This window comes from Electrona antarctica (assembly GCF_951216825.1).
Source record: "Electrona antarctica genome assembly, chromosome: 6".
Classification (NCBI taxonomy): Eukaryota; Metazoa; Chordata; class Actinopteri; order Myctophiformes; family Myctophidae; genus Electrona; species Electrona antarctica.
The window spans coordinates 39,609,973-39,624,859 of record NC_136811.1 but is presented as its reverse complement, the minus strand read 5'-3'; the positions used below and the strand labels follow the sequence as shown (position 1 = coordinate 39,624,859).

General features: G+C 43.9%; 1 protein-coding gene across 6 annotated transcripts in view; it reads right to left on the bottom strand.

Moving 5' to 3' along the window:
• The window catches only part of LOC306924785 (polycomb protein SCMH1), a 31,081-nt gene continuing 16,194 nt past the window's right edge, over window positions 1-14,887 (bottom strand). For 4 of the 6 annotated variants that reach the window (XM_079503425.1, XM_079503426.1, XM_079503428.1 and 1 more), the window contains 9 exons: window positions 11,116-11,363; window positions 9,796-10,026; window positions 9,323-9,449; window positions 7,111-7,311; window positions 6,160-6,330; window positions 5,443-5,568; window positions 3,079-3,207; window positions 1,812-1,945; window positions 1-989 (listed from right to left, as the gene is read on the bottom strand). In XM_079503425.1, the coding sequence (XP_079359551.1) occupies window positions 870-989; window positions 1,812-1,945; window positions 3,079-3,207; window positions 5,443-5,568; window positions 6,160-6,330; window positions 7,111-7,311; window positions 9,323-9,449; window positions 9,796-10,026; window positions 11,116-11,363 (1,487 nt within the window). In that variant the 3' untranslated portion in view covers window positions 1-869. The remainder of the gene's footprint in view (window positions 990-1,811; window positions 1,946-3,078; window positions 3,208-5,442; window positions 5,569-6,159; window positions 6,331-7,110; window positions 7,312-9,322; window positions 9,450-9,795; window positions 10,027-11,115; window positions 11,364-14,887) is intronic. The other 2 variants (XM_079503427.1, XM_079503429.1) reach the window with 1 other exon arrangement.

The window sequence follows — 14,887 nt, the reverse complement described above, 5'->3', positions numbered from 1 at the left end:
TTTAGTTATCATATATTTATTGAACATTGTTGAGTATGATACCGCTCTCATTGTATTAACTCTAATAATATAGTATAAAAAATTAAAAAAGTACAAATAACAACCAAGACGGGACAAGGCATTGTAAACAACATCCAGAACAAGATAAAAGAAACAGCTTTTATCATGGCAGTATTTTCTGAATAAATGTTTTTTTTTCTTTCATAAAACATGAATTATTTTTTTAACTCTGTACTTTATAGTGTCATCATTGCGCAAAAAAAAGAAGAAGAAAAAAAAAAAAGAGACGTCAGTCAGAAACGTCCCAGCATCTGGGATCAACTTAGTGTTTCTCTTTTTCCTTCTTACAGTATTCCATAGCAACGCAAAATGCTGAAAAAGATCTCCCCCCCCAAAAATGCAAGTCTGTATTTTCAGAGGGTACAAAACATGAAACGTACAGAGTAAAAGTAACATACTCAAAGCCGGGCCCAGAAAATAGCCTCTTATTAGTTTATATGACCATGTCCGACTCCTCTCTTCTGAGTCGCTAAACAGAGGGAAAAAAAAAGTTGAATTAAGATGAAAGAGAGGAAGATTCTGCAAAACATCCCATGATGCCTTAGGCCAGGATTGTGCCGCAAAAAAAGAAAAAGTAAAACATTCCTCATTGGATGAGGCCAGGACAGGGGCTGCCAAGTGGCTGGCTATGTTAACCCCATAGTACCAGACATGGTCGTCTGATGGCATCTGCTACATGTGATGGTCAGCATATATGTCCAATATGCAGTGCGTTATGTTACTGGATTTGGAAATGGTATTGAGTGGGTAGGTCGGAGGAAGGTGGTGGGCGGGGGGACAAGTCCTTCAAGAGCAGTCAGCGGACTGCATTAAGGTCGTTTGAGTTTATCGATGTGGAAGGTAAGTTTGAGGGCAGGGCCGAGTTTCAGTCCCATGTATTTCATCATCATGTCGCTCCGCAGCAACAGCAGGGCTTTGCCGTCAATCTCCTGTAATAGAAAGAAAAATGATCGTTCAGAGCATCAATCTCTGCCAATATTATGGCACTTTTCCCACAGCTGAACCTGATTTGCCTTTTTTGGTTTTCCATTAGGCCAAAATACCTGGGACTTTTTTGGTAACAGTATACTGTATCCTCCATCAAAGTTCCAAGCGAGCTGAGCAAACATGATGTGAAAACACTGCAGACTAATTGGAAAGATCATCACAATTGTGTATTTATGTCACAATGGACTGCATGGAAGCTCCTGAATACTGTTAACACACATTTAAACTTGTGAAATGAATCAATATTGAGCAACTGCATGGGCTATTTCTCTCCTAAAATGTTAATCATAAACTGTTTTGTTGGGACTGTACAGGTGAAATAAATATTGTTTCCCGATAGCACTGGTGCTATTAGCATTTGCTTAAAATCTGCAATGGAAAATGAAGTAAAGCGATAGTCAAGTTGAGCTGGTACCATGCAATGGATTGTGCAAAGTAAACCTGAAAATAATGAAAGGCAGTCTATTGCTACAGATATATCTAAGTCATTTTATCTGCAGAAGTTTCTAATCAAATAAAAATTAAAAAAATCTCCAAAACGACAGATCTAGTTTGGGAACAAAACCTTAACTAGTACATGAGTCCTAGCGGCCTTATTCTGGGGGCAAACATTCGAAGGCGAAGACATTTGAAGTAGAGTGAAAAAAGCAGCAGACCAAGTATAGACCAGAGCCCTGGGGGATCATGTACGTACAGTACACTACATAGGGGGTGTATAAGTGGTTAACTATAACAGTCTGTATGAGGGACTGCCTGATACGCACGTGTTTCCTGAAGAGGTCGGCATGTGGGGCCAATACTGGGTCAATGTCTCTGATGTACTGCATGACGTCCTCCACTGTCCACAGGTTTGGATCTTGACTGCTGGGTCTGGGGCTCTCCCGGAAACTGCCTGAGCCTGGCCAAATGGGGGGAATGTTACTGTGGCTAAATGTCAAACACTCAAACTGCAAAGTGTTTCTATCACATTGCCAGAAAGAAAGAAAGAAAGAAAGAAAGAAACACTTTAGTATCCAGTTATGATTGTAGGTTTTCCTTTTGTTGATAAACTGTACACAGTATATTAATTTATATTTGCTCTGGCGATAGGTGTGTATTACTTCATTGATTCACTGCACAGAGATCCATTGCAGGTATCTAGGGCCAGCAGGTCACTATTTTCTTGATTTGATTACTTTTACCTGTGTGCCTCTTATGCGTTTCATTATATCACTGCTGGTCCTGCTATGACACCTGAATTTCCCTCTGGGGATCAACACAGGTGTATCTTATCTACGTCAGTGTCCCTAGCAGTCAGTGAGCAATAATGCAGTGGTTTCCAAAGTGGGGTCCGGGGACCCCTATGGGTCCCCAACTAAATGATAATTAGGAACCAAATGGACCCTTATGGATATGTAACTCAGAGTTAAATTAACTTTGATTTTACAATATACATTGGGGTCCCAGAGATATAAATGCCATTAAATGGGTGTCCGTAGCCTAATTCAGGTCAAACCTGGGGTCTTTGAAATGAAAATCGGTGAAAATCACTGCCAGAGCCGTAACATTCTTCTCTTATGGGGGTCCTTGGCATATATTTTCCAATGGGGATCCGTGGGCCAATTAGTGTCATTTTGGGGGTCCTTGACATGAACAGGTTTGGGAACCACTGCAATAGGCCTATCTCACAGCCCGCTTTCCACGCCCACTTCCGGTAAATAGTGGTGTCTTTAACATTAGCATTTACACGTTTTTTTCTCTGGAGAATCTAAGTACATTTTCTAATGTAAAAATGTGACAGACCAATATTATTATGAAGCAAACAAGATGGTAAATCAGCTCGAACAGATAGAACAAACCTTACCTTGAGAAAACAAAAGTTGTAGACTTCTTAAATTACCTCTGTTAACATGTAGCGTCTATGGAGTGATGTCACGCTATCACCACTAACCCCGAAAGGGGGCGTATTAAGGGGGGGCGGGGAAATTCTGTGAGATAGGCTTATAATGGACATGGCGAGCACTGGGCCAATAACCCAACCAAGCTCTTTACCTGTGGAGTTGAGATGCAGCAGCTTAGAGGGGGAGCGCAGGCCAAGGGGCTGGCCCGTGGAGCGGGGAGAGAGGGGGCTCTTCTTTAAGTGCTCTGACCCTCCCACGCCGTTCTCCACATACGACTCACCTGGAGGAAATGTGGCAGATAGAATCAGAAGACTGAGAGATCAGAGAAAGAGACAGTCAGAATGTCGTCCCCCACCGGTGCCATTTGTGACTGATGTCGGTTCATTCGGAATTCAGGGCACGCCGTGTCGGCGTACGGAAATTCAGAGCGCTGCACTCTGGGAGCACTCTGACTCGCTACGAGTGAAAAGGCGGGTGTTCCGAGCGTCTGTACAATGTGTGTGTAATATGTGGTTTTAGATATTTTAGATTTTAGCAGTGTCCATGTCATGGACGGCCGGACGGACTGCCATGCCAGGGACACTGGGCTCACTTACTTCCTGGACTTCATGTTGTCTCAGTAAGACAGTCCTCCCCCTATCTACAAGGAGGAGCAGTGCACCAAATTATGGAAATTGTAGTCCAGGAAGTGAGCCCATGACATCTGGACACTGCTAAAATCTAAAATATCTAAAACCACATATTACACACATAGTAAAGACCCCCAAGAAAGTGTTCTAAATCTTCTAAACGTCATTAACATATATCTTTTTGCAAAAAGATCCATATCGATGCTATGGAAGAACAAACACACAGTTGAATGACAAACTAAAAAGGACACTTCCACACAGACCGTGCGGTCCAGGGGAGCTAACCGCTCATCTTCTGATTCACTTCCACACAGACCGTGCGGTCCAGGGGAGCTAACCGCTCATCTTCTGATTCACTTCCACACAGACCGTGCGGTCCAGGGGAGCTAACCGCTCATCTTCTGATTCCCATGCGGCTGCTCTACCATTCTGAGCCACTGCCACCAACAGATGGAGATCAGGCTGAACTGAGTCTGGTGCCCTCTGGTGGAGGGGACAGGGGTATCCTTATGGTATTGCGTTTGGGGACAGGAAGGCAGGAAGATATCATGACTTATGTATGGTACTTCTTTCAAAGTCGGACATTAATGTCCAATCTGAAATAAACATAAAATGTGGCCTATTTTGAAGCCAGTATCAGAGTAGTCTATTGTTTAGTTGTATCAATATGTTGCATCATGCATGTATTCTTATTTTCATCTTGCAATGATAACTATCTGCAAGTATTTTTCAAGATTTGTTTTAAAGATTAATCAAGATATTCAGTATAGTCAAAGGAAACAAGTTAAACTGCTTAGTTTCTAACAGTCGTTTCTGCTTGTACACTTCCTTTTTTCAATTGAGTATCTTTGAGCCGGGCACCTATAAGAATTTACCCTAATTTACTTTTAAATTGGAGTGTTGCGGGTTGTCTGCTTCGGAAGTCTTTGTTTCTCTCAGCTTGTACACTTCCTGCCTTGGCAAACTGCCTCAAATTTATTTTGGTGCGTCCACACAAAACTTTTACTTTGAAAGGATGGTAGCTATTCAGGCATATGTAACTCTGGATTGAATAGAACATACATTTCTTAAAACTAGGGTGTCGTCTGCTATGTTGTATCTATGAACATTTAACTGATTTATAGTGACAGTGATGGTAACTGAGCTGCTGAAAGGAATAGAGATGATCAGAGATATAAATTACATTACCTACATAAACAACTTCTAGTTATTACAACATGGCTCCATTCTGGCACAAGGGTGTGAATACAGTATTGATCATATGTCTTGCTCAAATGTACGAACCACAAGTTACAGTACAAGTACAGTAGCCAAATCGATTTCCCATAATATTATGTACTAATTTCACAAATAAAAATCTTTACACTATAGAATATCTTACAAATACAGAAGAAACCTAGTACTTAAATGACAGTCTCTCTAATTCATTTGAGTCCATTCAACTGTGTGCCATCTATCATTTGTATTGGAGTGACTATTCAAATATCCCATTTTGGAGCTAAGCTCTTAAAATCCAATTAACTTCATTACAATCTAAGCAAATTGACCTATGAATAAATGATTAACCCGCACTGATACGGTTAATGACATTTTCACCAATGGCAACAGCTCCTAATATAGTTATGCTATCTCCAAGACCCTACTAGGCTTTATCAGACACTTCTGAACAGTCAATAATTAGGTGTGCTGTGGAATCAAGTGGCTCCCGTAAGCGTGGCACAGAATAGGATAAGTTAACCAATTTAGACCTGAGGCAGATTCTAAACAAAACGCCTAAAACCTAACCTAAGGTTTCTGAAAACCTTTCAATTCTTATTCAAAAATATAAAACAATAATGATACATTCATCGTAATAATTGAGGCAAAAGCTTGAGTGAGTGTTGTACCTTCAGTGGAGTGGTGGTGGGTTTTGGGTAGTTTGTGGGGCAGGGGACTCGTGTAGGAGTCCTGCAGGAATCGTTTGGTACCTCGGCCCGGTCCTGTTGTCAGACCGTCTCCAAAGCCTCTCCTCTCTATGAGCGGCACATACAGGAGGAAAAGAACAGTCCAATTAGCACAGGCGGAGTAGAAGAATGACATAAGATTGAGTAGGATTTTAGTAGCAAGACGCGAAGAATGGGGGGAAAAAAACAACAATTAACACTTAAAGGTATATTCAGTGATTTCACTTAATTCAAATATCACTTATTTTTTCTTATTTTTTGGATAATCCTCCCTACTATAAAGTGTGCTGACCATATAAGGAGTTCCTCCCTGTCCCCAGTGAGCCCCTGGGGTCAAAAAACCCTAGTTTCGGTTTGGGCTTTGGGTGGCAAAGCCTTCATCCAATCAAGATGAGAGGGGCCTTCCTCCAACCATGATCGAGTGGGGCGGGCATTGGTGCACGTGCTGTTGGTCAGTTGTACTTCCCCACTGTAGAGCGTGTGCATGTGCACATCTTGTTACCGGGAGGACCGGGTTTTTTTCCAAATCACCCAAATCACTGAATGCTCCTTTAAGCTAAATTGTATTAAACATGTGGTGCCAATATTTAGAATGAAGAGGTGTTATTATGTGGAGGATGTTAGGATGCAGGAGGGTTGGCAGGTGATGGTTCACCACACCTGTTTTGTATGTGTGGCTTTCATAGTGCAGGCCCCCTCTGGCCACAGGCTGGCTGCCAAACAGAGGGTCACAGTGGAGGTTGTGACAGAGCTTCTCCAGGAAGCGGAGGACGTATGTGACGCTGCTGACCGTGGGCAGGGTCAACGTGTGCTGCTGTTGCTCAAAGAAGGCTGGAGGGGAGGGAGGGACACAAACATACATATTTACACTCAGTCAGAGTACAATTACACAAAGACAAAAACACAAAATGTATACATAGGGACGGGTGTGTATTTCTACTTGCTAGCCACTATTGAACCATTTGTTTAGAAGTAAAAGATAGTAATGTTATTATGTAGCTGCAATGTCCCACTGTACTTAATGTAATAACATTTTATGGTGCAAAATACATACATACACGCAGTCGATAGATCTGGGACATTTTATGATGTCAGTGCAGGAAGCAGAGATTTCCATTCCATTCTAGTTAAATGTGTATTGAGATTATAGTTCTATAATCTTAACCAGTAGTGGTTCTCAACCTGTGGTCGGGACCCCAGGATTTTTTGGGAGGTCCCCAGATGACAGTCAAGTGACAATTGAAGGACATTTAAGACCGTTTTAATACCTTAAAAAAAAGAAAAGGAAAAAAAGACCATTACTGCATCAAAAGTAATCAACAAACTATACTATAAAAACTGGTCAAACATTGGCCGATTTGTGAAATAATATAACAGACAAAAATCGTGAAAATAGCCGATCTACAAGCTCATAGATCGCCTATTTTCACAATATTTACATGCGGAGCAGAGTCACACAATCAAAATGTAACGCCTCAACTCTTACAATTCCAAGTGCTTGTCAAGGTGGCCGGCGGTCCCCACCACCCAGTTCAAACATGATCATGTTGGGGGCGGGGGAGGGTCGCGATCTGAAAAAGGCTGAGAGAACCACTGATATGTAAAACTGACCTGAGATGACCTCCCCGCCGTGGCCTGACTTGAGGCAGGAGAAGACCATGGCCTGGTTGGGTGCACAGTCCACGCACGCCTGAACGCACTGCTGCAGCACCGAGGACGCCCGGCCCGGGCCAAAGTGGTCCGGGAGCTGCTGGAGCCGCCGCTGGTCCAGGTGGGGCCCCACCTTGCCGTACTTGTTCAGGTACACACATACTGAGGGGGGAGAGAGCAAAACAACTGTATGTTCAGGTACACACATACTGAGGGGGGAGAGAGCAAAACAACTGTATGTTCAGGTACACACATACTGAGGGGGGAGAGAGCAAAACAACTGTATGTTCAGGTACACACATACTGAGGGGGGAGAGAGCAAAACAACTGTATGTTCAGGTACACACATACTGAGGGGGGAGAGAGCAAAACAACTGTATGTTCAGGTACACACATACTGAGGGGGGAGAGAGCAAAACAACTGTATGTTCAGGTTAGGGCTTTAAGCAACTAGTAAAAATGACTAGAAGTGAATGCCCTAGTTCAGGTACACACATACTGGGGGGAGGGAGAGCAAAACAACACTGCCATCCATCAGTAACAGGGGACCCCTGGGGGTCCTTGGAAATTCGATTAACCGATCAAACAGAGATTGTATCTGAATGATGAAATTGTTTTAGTGATGTATCGTGCTGCAAATAATATGTTCTATTTACAATTTACCCTAAATGTGGATGCATAGCTTCATGCATCATGAAATGTGCAAATTTTTTAACCCATTTAGGACTGAGGCAGATAGATACAATAGCATGTACATAGCAACAAGAACACCAAAGGGGGTTCCCGTCCTGAATGGAAATGGGATAAGTTATGCTTTAGACAGCTGGACCATCATTCTAAGTCTAGATTGATTACATAGATTGCTCGATTATTAATATAAATCACCAGTGGCAGCCCTATTCACTATAAGCAATATTCTTAAGTTTTCCAGAGAAGTCTATAATGATGTGTATTGTACATATGGTCCTGTTGCTTTGTTGCAATTTCTTACTTATGATAGTTAATCAAATGTTAAAAGGGTAGGCACGATAAGCTAAGGCTTCAGCCAACACCTTTTTGGTCTATGCTAAACAAATGCAGGCATTAGTAGTGTACTGTACCTGTGGGGGCCTGTAGTGTACTGTGGTGTTGTAGTGTACAGTACCTGTGGGGGCCTGTAGTGTACTGTGGTGTTGTAGTGTACAGTACCTGTGGGGGCCTGTAGTGTACTGTGGTGTTGTAGTGTACTGTACCTGTGGGGGCCTGTAGTGTACTGTGGTGTTGTAGTGTACAGTACATGTGGGGGCCTGTAGTGTACTGTGGTGTTGTAGTGTATACTGTGGTGTTGTAGTGTACTGTGGTGTTGTAGTGTACTGTGGTGTTGTAGTGTACAGTACCTGTGGGGGCCTGTAGTGTACTGTGGTGTTGTAGTGTACTGTGGTGTTGTAGTGTACAGTACCTGTGGGGGCCTGTAGTGTACTGTGGTGTTGTAGTGTACAGTACCTGTGGGGGCCTGTAGTGTACTGTGGTGTTGTAGTGTACTGTGGTGTTGTAGTGTACAGTACCTGTGGGGGCCTGTAGTGTACTGTGGTGTTGTAGTGTACAGTACCTGTGGTGTTGTAGTGTACTGTGGTGTTGTAGTGTACAGTACCTGTGGTGTTGTAGTGTACTGTGGTGTTGTAGTGTACAGTACCTGTGGTGTTGTAGTGTACTGTGGTGTTGTAGTGTACTGTGGTGTTGTAGTGTACAGTACCTGTGGGGGCCTGTAGTGTACTGTGGTGTTGTAGTGTACAGTACCTGTGGGGGCCTGTAGTGTACTGTGGTGTTGTAGTGTACAGTACTTGTGGTGTTGTAGTGTACTGTGGTGTTGTAGTGTACAGTACCTGTGGTGTTGTAGTGTACTGTGGTGTTGTAGTGTACAGTACCTGTGGGGGCCTGTAGTGTACTGTGGTGTTGTAGTGTACAGTACCTGTGGGGGCCTGTAGTGTACTGTGGTGTTGTAGTGTTGTAGTGTACAGTACCTGTGGGGGCCTGTAGTGTACTGTGGTGTTGTAGTGTACAGTACCTGTGGGGCCTGTAGTGTACTGTGGTGTTGTAGTGTACAGTACCTGTGGTGTTGTAGTGTACTGTGGTGTTGTAGTGTACAGTACCTGTGGGGGCCTGTAGTGTACTGTGGTGTTGTAGTGTACAGTACCTGTGGGGGCCTGTAGTGCAGAGTTGGGGATGGTAGCGTTGTCCAGGGGCACAGTGCTGGTGTCAGGCTCTGGGGTGCTGCTAGTGGGGGACGTGGGCACTGGGTTAGGGACCACCCGGGGTTTTCTCTGGACACACACACACACACACACACACACACACACACACACACACACACACACACACACACACACACACACACACACACACACACACACACACACACACACACACACACACACACACACACACACACACACACACACACACACACACACACACACACACACACACACACACACACACACACACACACACACACACACACACACCAATAAATGGATGACAGACAAAGGATAACGTTCTTGTGAAGTTATTTTATATCAAGGCTTTTGAGGCTAAACCCGGTGCTGACTGCTGCAGGCGTATATCACTAAAGCGGATGTGTGTACATGAATGTGTTGTTTTCCCTACTTTGCTGCCAGGTTTGGGCCCTCTTTTCTTTGGGATTTTGATGGGTTCTGTCTGGCTCTGGACCTGCTGCAGAGCAACCCTCTGGGCCCAGTTGGCAGGCACTCTGCCTCTGGGTCGCCCCGGGCCAGTCACTGGCCTCCCCGGGCCTGTCACTGGCCTCCCCGGGCCTGTCACTGGCCTCCCCGGGCCGGCCATGGCGCCCTCCAGCCAGCCTCTCTTGGCCCAGCCCATCTATATGCAGACAGCAGGGAAAAGGTTATTGTGGGGGCAATGCTCATCTATTGCTGGTGGGTTAAAATAGAAACTAAACCCCACATCAACAAACTGTGTGAAGACTGATATCTAATGAAGATATCACATCACCTGGTAGCAAAACCAGCCAAAAGCAGAAAGCCGGTTCAGTACCTTGCTTTTCTCCATTCGATTTTGGCTCTGCAATATATCTATAACTAGCGCACCTTCAAAATCACACCTGTGTGAAGTGAGGGGCGCTCTTATAATCGTACATCATCATGACGTAACATGTCGATTTTCTCAGACAGATATGACAAATTCTCCATTCATTGTCAATGGCAATTTAATGTTTGTGTAGGACAAAAATACTGATTTTCTCAGACACATATGACGTAAATTCTCCATTCATTGCCAATGGGAATTTAATCTTTGTGTAGGACGAAAATAGCCGATTTGCTCGGACACATCATTGTCAATGTTTGTGTAAGACAAAAATCTACACTAATAGCTGAATATAAATACAAATGCTGGCATGTGGAAAAAAAGGATGTTGCAAAGATGAATTAGCTTTGTATGAATGAATTCCCCCACATCCAAAGATGATTATCACATGTCAAGGATCAACGTTGTGATTCATTCATGCAAACTATTGTCAATGGCTGATTACCCAGGCCTAATGTCAAGCATAACACAGATTTAGGCTTGGACTCTGGAGTTTTACTTTTTAATGAAGATGGAATATTATGCAGCCAGAAAAGGGCAACATAGGTCTATAAAAATGTTTCCTGGCAACAAGATGTTTACATGGAATGCCGTCAATCTGAACAGCTGGAAAACATTTCCCTGGTATTCCGTCACAACTAATCATCAGAATGCAAGAGGATACTGTAAATTCACTCATCATCACGCCGAACATATGTTGTCAATACAATGCAAATGGGACAAACATTCATGTATACAGTATCGAATAGAAGCAGTGTAACACTGGGCACTTTGGGGGTATTTTGTGCCAATGCATTGTGTCACAGAAGGACCGTCCGTAACTAAAGCAGCCATCCATCCATACGGACGGCTCTCACTTCTTACCTTGCTGCCAGGCTTAGGGCCTCGTTTCTTGGGGATCTTGATGGGCTCCAGGCTCTTGCCCGGCTGTGTGCTGCTCTGCGTTCCTACCGCAGAGCCCTTCTGAGCCCAGGGCCCCGTCAACTTGGTTTTCCTTCGGCCTGGCTTGCGTCCCCTCTGGCCTGGGGGTCTCCCCACCGTGGGAGTGGGGTGCATTGTCGGGCTCTCCACAGTCCCGTCTGTCAGGGCCCCGAGGCTCTTAGGTAACACTACTAGACCAGAGAGATAGAAGCACAGAGACCATGGAGGGGACATGGTGAGAAATAGGAACACAACCAATGACAAAAAACATGTGAAACTGTGTAACTTCCATAATAGAATAGTTATAGAACATAGGCATTAGCAACAGCATTGGCAGTCTGGCACATGTAGCTTTAATTGAAAACAGTCATGTTGAATATGAAAACTCCTGTAAAATGGTATTTACAATCATACTACATAGCAAAATAATATAAATGGATCCTTTTAATTAAGTCAAAACCTGCAACCTGAACTGACATTTTTAGCAATGTAGCAGGTATGGCTGACACTTAACAATTATTTCTGGACACAATTGCTCAAACATTTTAATTAGATTTGCACACCCACGCCCACAGAGTTTGCACAAGCACAACAGTGACTGGTTTGGCTTGCATAACCACGCACTTAAACCACACACGCAACGGCAGCAGCAGCAACAACTATTGGTTCATTCAACCATTCATAGGTGTTGTAAAGAGCAGCGTATTATATGAGGCGTAACGCTTGCATATCGTAGGATGAGGATGAATGACATGCTGAACGTGCATCCAGACAGCCTTTGTGCTGAAGGCTGTAATGACCCAGTTTGCTTTCAGCTAGAAGGAACAAAGAGGCAGCTTGTGTTACACACGAAACAAACAAACACAGGCACAGCATTACGGTCTCATGTGTTACACACTTTCACTGCATAAGTTATACAATACATCAGGGAATAATTATTGAAAGACAGAGAGTGCTAGACAGAGACAGAAATGGGAACAAAATGCTTACACACGCACGCACGCACACACACACACACACACACACACACACACACACACACACACACACACCACATCACATCTCTAGGTATACTAATATTATGCATCATTCCCTTATTGGTAAACTACCTCCTTAAACCTTGTTAAAATGTAATTCTGGAACCTACACGATTTGTTCTCATGATTCCACAGTTGTTAAAAGTCCCCCATGCTTGCGTTGAACTTGGTAAAAAGGCATTCTCCTTTGATGCCTTTTGGAATGTCCTCCAACTCCAGATTAAAGTTCTTAGTTGGCTCTCTGGCAGAGTTCAGGACTGCTCTCAAGCTGTAACCGTTTTAATTGAACACATTCTTTTTCTTTTCTGCGATTGATATGTTTGTTCTTTTGCTTGTTTTAAAATGCCTGTAAACTGCCCTTTTGAGAATAAATAAAGGTTTTAAATGAAACAAACACATATTAGTAATTTGTTTTTCATGTCTTTCTAAATTAATATGTTTAAAATAATGTTATGATTTTGCGGTTTACATGTGGCATCTTATGTTTTGTCAAAGTTCAGCGTGGCATAGACAGAATGCAGTACAGACAGGAGTACAGAGACAGCAGTACAGAGACAGCAGTACAGACAGCAGTACAGACAGCAGTACAGAGACAGCAGTACAGAGACAGCAGTACAGACAGCAGTACAGAGACAGCAGTACAGAGACAGACAGCAGTACAGAGACAGCAGTACAGAGACAGACAGCAGTACAGAGACAGACAGCAGTACAGAGACAGCAGTACAGAGACAGCAGTACAGAGACAGCAGTACAGAGACAGACAGCAGTACAGACAGCAGTACAGACAGCAGTACAGAGACAGCAGTACAGAGACAGACAGCAGTACAGAGACAGCAGTACAGAGACAGACAGCAGTACAGAGACAGCAGTACAGAGACAGACAGCAGTACAGAGACAGACAGCAGTACAGAGACAGCAGTACAGAGACAGCAGTACAGAGACAGACAGCAGTACAGAGACAGCAGTACAGAGACAGCAGTACAGAGACAGACAGCAGTACAGAGACAGCAGTACAGAGACAGACAGCAGTACAGAGACAGACAGCAGTACAGAGACAGCAGTACAGAGACAGACAGCAGTACAGAGACAGGAGTACAGAGACAGACAGCAGTACAGAGACAGACAGCAGTACAGAGACAGGCAGCAGTACAGAGACAGGAGTACAGAGACAGACAGCAGTACAGAGACAGCAGTACAGAGACAGCAGTACAGAGACAGACAGCAGTACAGAGACAGCAGTACAGAGACAGCAGTACAGAGACAGACAGCAGTACAGAGACAGCAGTACAGAGACAGACAGCAGTACAGAGACAGCAGTACAGAGGCAGACAGCAGTACAGAGACAGCAGTACAGAGACAGCAGTACAGAGACAGGAGTACAGAGACAGCAGTACAGAGACAGGAGTACAGAGACAGCAGTACAGAGACAGACAGCAGTACAGAGACAGCAGTACAGAGACAGCAGTACAGAGACAGGAGTACAGAGACAGCAGTACAGAGACAGACAGCAGTACAGAGACAGGAGTACAGAGACAGCAGTACAGAGACAGACAGCAGTACAGAGACAGCAGTACAGACAGCAGTACAGAGACAGCAGTACAGACAGCAGTACAGAGACAGCAGTACAGACAGCAGTACAGAGACAGACAGCAGTACAGAGACAGGAGTACAGAGACAGCAGTACAGAGACAGACAGCAGTACAGAGACAGCAGTACAGACAGCAGTACAGAGACAGCAGTACAGAGACAGCAGTACAGACAGCAGTACAGAGACAGACAGCAGTACAGAGACAGGAGTACAGAGACAGCAGTACAGAGACAGACAGCAGTACAGAGACAGCAGTACAGACAGCAGTACAGAGACAGCAGTACAGAGACAGCAGTACAGAGACAGCAGTACAGAGACAGACAGCAGTACAGACAGCAGTACAGAGACAGCAGTACAGAGACAGCAGTACAGACAGCAGTACAGAGACAGCAGTACAGAGACAGCAGTACAGAGACAGCAGTACAGAGACAGCAGTACAGAGACAGCAGTACAGACAGCAGTACAGAGACAGCAGTACAGAGACAGCAGTACAGAGACAGCAGTACAGACAGCAGTACAGAGCTACACTTTCCTTCCTCATGCCAGTTAGTCATCAGAGGCTACAGAGGCCTCTGAGACCACTGACCGTACTAACAACCAGTAAAAGTAAAAAATATTGGGATCTAAATGTTCTAGTAAGTACCAGAAGTAGAAAGTACTCATTATGCAGAATGTCCCATTTCACAAGCTCACAATGTGTCACATCGCAAAACACATCGCAAGCTTGTAGATCGACTATTTTCAAAAGGCCAAAATGTATAGGGCTGAAGTAGTTAATGTATGTTTTGTAATAATAATCAGAATCTACAAAGTAACTAGTAGTAACTAAAGTTCACTTAATTAATAATTGTAGTGGAGTAAAAGTACAATATTTGGATCCAAGATGTAGTGGAGTAGAAGTAAAAGTATTGGAAATACTCAAGTACAAATACCCTTAAGTACAGTCGGTACTTAACCCATTTTGGGCGGGAACCCCTTTTGGCGTTAGCATTATGTTATGCTTTAGCTATTGAAAAATAGCAGATCTACAAGCTCATAGCGCGGCACCGAGTGCCGCGCTATGAACTTGTAGGTCTGCTATTTTTGAAAA